The following is a 2,205-nucleotide window of genomic DNA, read 5'->3' as shown; positions in this document are numbered from 1 at the left end:
TTACTGAGGAGTGTTACTTGTGTCTGAGTGGATTGGCTTAGTTGTGCGTACCTATAAATTTTGATAATAAAATTGATAAAAAAAATACGATCCACTACTCTGTGAAACTCAAAAGAAAATCAATCGATTATTATCAATATACACTAATAGTATCAGAAGTCTCTAGCTTATAGATTACACCAGTTCAATCTATTCCTTCTGTAGGATGATTTTTATAACTTTTGTTTGGTTTTCATAGATATGAAGTTACTTTATATGATATCTTCTGCTTATTTAGATTTAAATTGTTGCTGATAAATAATATTATTTAACATAGAAATGTCAATCTTATAAGACACGAAATATAAACTTCCTTAATCTAAACATTATTCTCTACAGTATTGACATGTAAAGCTCATGATAAATTTGATGATAGAGCGTTGGTTTTGATAAAAAGATGATGGATAGTGCCATCAAATATCAAATATATTGAAATAAATGAATAATACTAGTGGGTATTGATACTTTTCTTTCAATTCAAACATTACTACATTGTTACATTATTGCTTGATTTTTTCTGTCAAAAAAAAAGTAAATATTTATATAATTTAATGCTGTTCTTTTGCAACTCTCATACAAAAGAAAGCAACTAATTTCTATTTTAATCAATATTTTTTCTTTTTGCATTTATGTTGCCACTATATTTTTTATTTCTCAAAGTATTTTTATGTGATTAATATATTAAGTTAACACAGATCGATCAATAGTGTTTATTCATAATTCATTTTCAGACTTCACATTTTTATCTTCTGCTCGAACTCCGCTCCTCAGTTTTTTTCTTCAACTGAGGATGTATTTCGTTTTTTTAAACATTTTTAAAACACAATTTTTAGTTAAATCTTTTATTGACTCTTATTTATCACATTACAGCTTTTGGTTATAATTATAAATTTAATTTTTTTATATTCATTTGTGCACAAAATAATTATTATTTAATTATTAATATAAAAAAATATAGGATTAACTTTTAGTTAATTAAACGTCTTCAGTGGTTGTGGCGTTACTGTAGAGAAACCAGGAGTAACATACCATTATTTTTGCACCATATTCACAAGCATCTTCCTCTGCATCATGTAAGGTCTTGCATTTGTTTATACCTTCCAAATCTTCATCATCGGAATAAGCATACTTAACAACTTTTTTAGTATCCAATTTGCCATATTCATCTAATAAATTCATTTCTTCCAACAAACAATTGGCAAAGCATTTGATTTGCTTCGGTATTTGACTGAAATCAAATTCACTGTAATCCTCGGTATCATCAGAATCTTCGTCATCTTCGTCATCTTCGGTATCATCAGAATCTTCATCATCATCAATATCATTTTGTGTACTATTTGTATTATCTTCGTCGTCATAATCAAACCATTCTTCAAATTCTTCATCCGAAATATTTAGTTTCTTTTGACATTTGCGGGTCGCTATCTGAAATTCCTTTTCCTCAGCGGAATGAGATGTTGGCTTGGACTAAAATAAATTTTATTGAAAATTTTATTAATAAAATTTTAGGAAATAATTTTATAATTAAATGCAATAAATGATTTTCATTTCTTTTAATTTTCTAATACCTTTACGAGCAATGTCAGTGCCAACACAATAAAAATACTAATTACAAACGATTTCATTTCGAACTATTTTAGTTTTGTATCTCAACTATTAACCGATTGTTATTCTGTGAAGTATCTATCCACTGTCATTAAAAGCCAATACTGAACGCAAACTGCATTGAGTTCAATCTATTTATATGAAGTAGATATTGTGAATTTTTGTTCAGAATGTGTTGTTTTGATACTCGTATTCATTTTTTCATTATAAAATTGTTTTGAAACTGAAATATTCTGATGACTAAACATCAACAGCACAGATAAATTTATTTAAATCTCGTGTTAATATTAATTTTCATTATTTAAATAGTGTGATTTTATATAATTGCCGTTATATGTAAATCCATTTCACATAAGTTTTCATGTCAAATTTACTTAATTATTGCTATAGCAAATGACAAAAAAATTAATTTTAATTAAAACAATCACAATCCCAATTGCAAATCTATAAAAAATAAAAAAACTAATGAGATATAGGAATACCGTAATATATTTTTGTTATTATATATTATGCATATATATACTGATATATATGTAATATAAGTTATCGAAATAGATGATG

At 26.0% G+C, this 2,205-nt stretch overlaps 1 protein-coding gene across 1 annotated transcript; it reads right to left on the bottom strand.

Moving 5' to 3' along the window:
- Window positions 1-856: 856 nt before the first annotated feature.
- LOC119682286 (general odorant-binding protein 57c-like) lies at window positions 857-1,766 on the bottom strand. The gene is made up of 2 exons (XM_038095692.1): window positions 1,608-1,766; window positions 857-1,506 (listed from the first exon to the last, which is right to left on the bottom strand). The coding sequence occupies exons 1-2, from the start codon at window positions 1,662-1,664 to the stop codon at window positions 1,015-1,017; spliced, it is 549 nt and encodes a 182-aa protein (XP_037951620.1). The 5' UTR covers window positions 1,665-1,766; the 3' UTR covers window positions 857-1,014.
- Between the last annotated feature and the right edge of the window lie 439 nt (window positions 1,767-2,205).

Source organism: Teleopsis dalmanni, chromosome 2 (assembly GCF_002237135.1).
Source record: "Teleopsis dalmanni isolate 2A chromosome 2, ASM223713v2, whole genome shotgun sequence".
In the NCBI taxonomy this organism is placed as follows: Eukaryota; Metazoa; Arthropoda; class Insecta; order Diptera; family Diopsidae; genus Teleopsis; species Teleopsis dalmanni.
This window is presented reverse-complemented; position numbering and strand designations above follow the sequence as displayed.

Excerpts from the sequence above, each read along its gene's own strand:
- LOC119682286 (XM_038095692.1), bottom strand. The coding sequence starts at position 1,664 with ATGAAATCGTTTGTAATTAGTATTTTTATTGTGTTGGCACTGACATTG. Across the intron at positions 1,507-1,607 it reads CACTGACATTGCTCGTAAAG|TCCAAGCCAACATCTCATTC; the intron begins GTATTAGAAAAT and ends AATTTATTTTAG.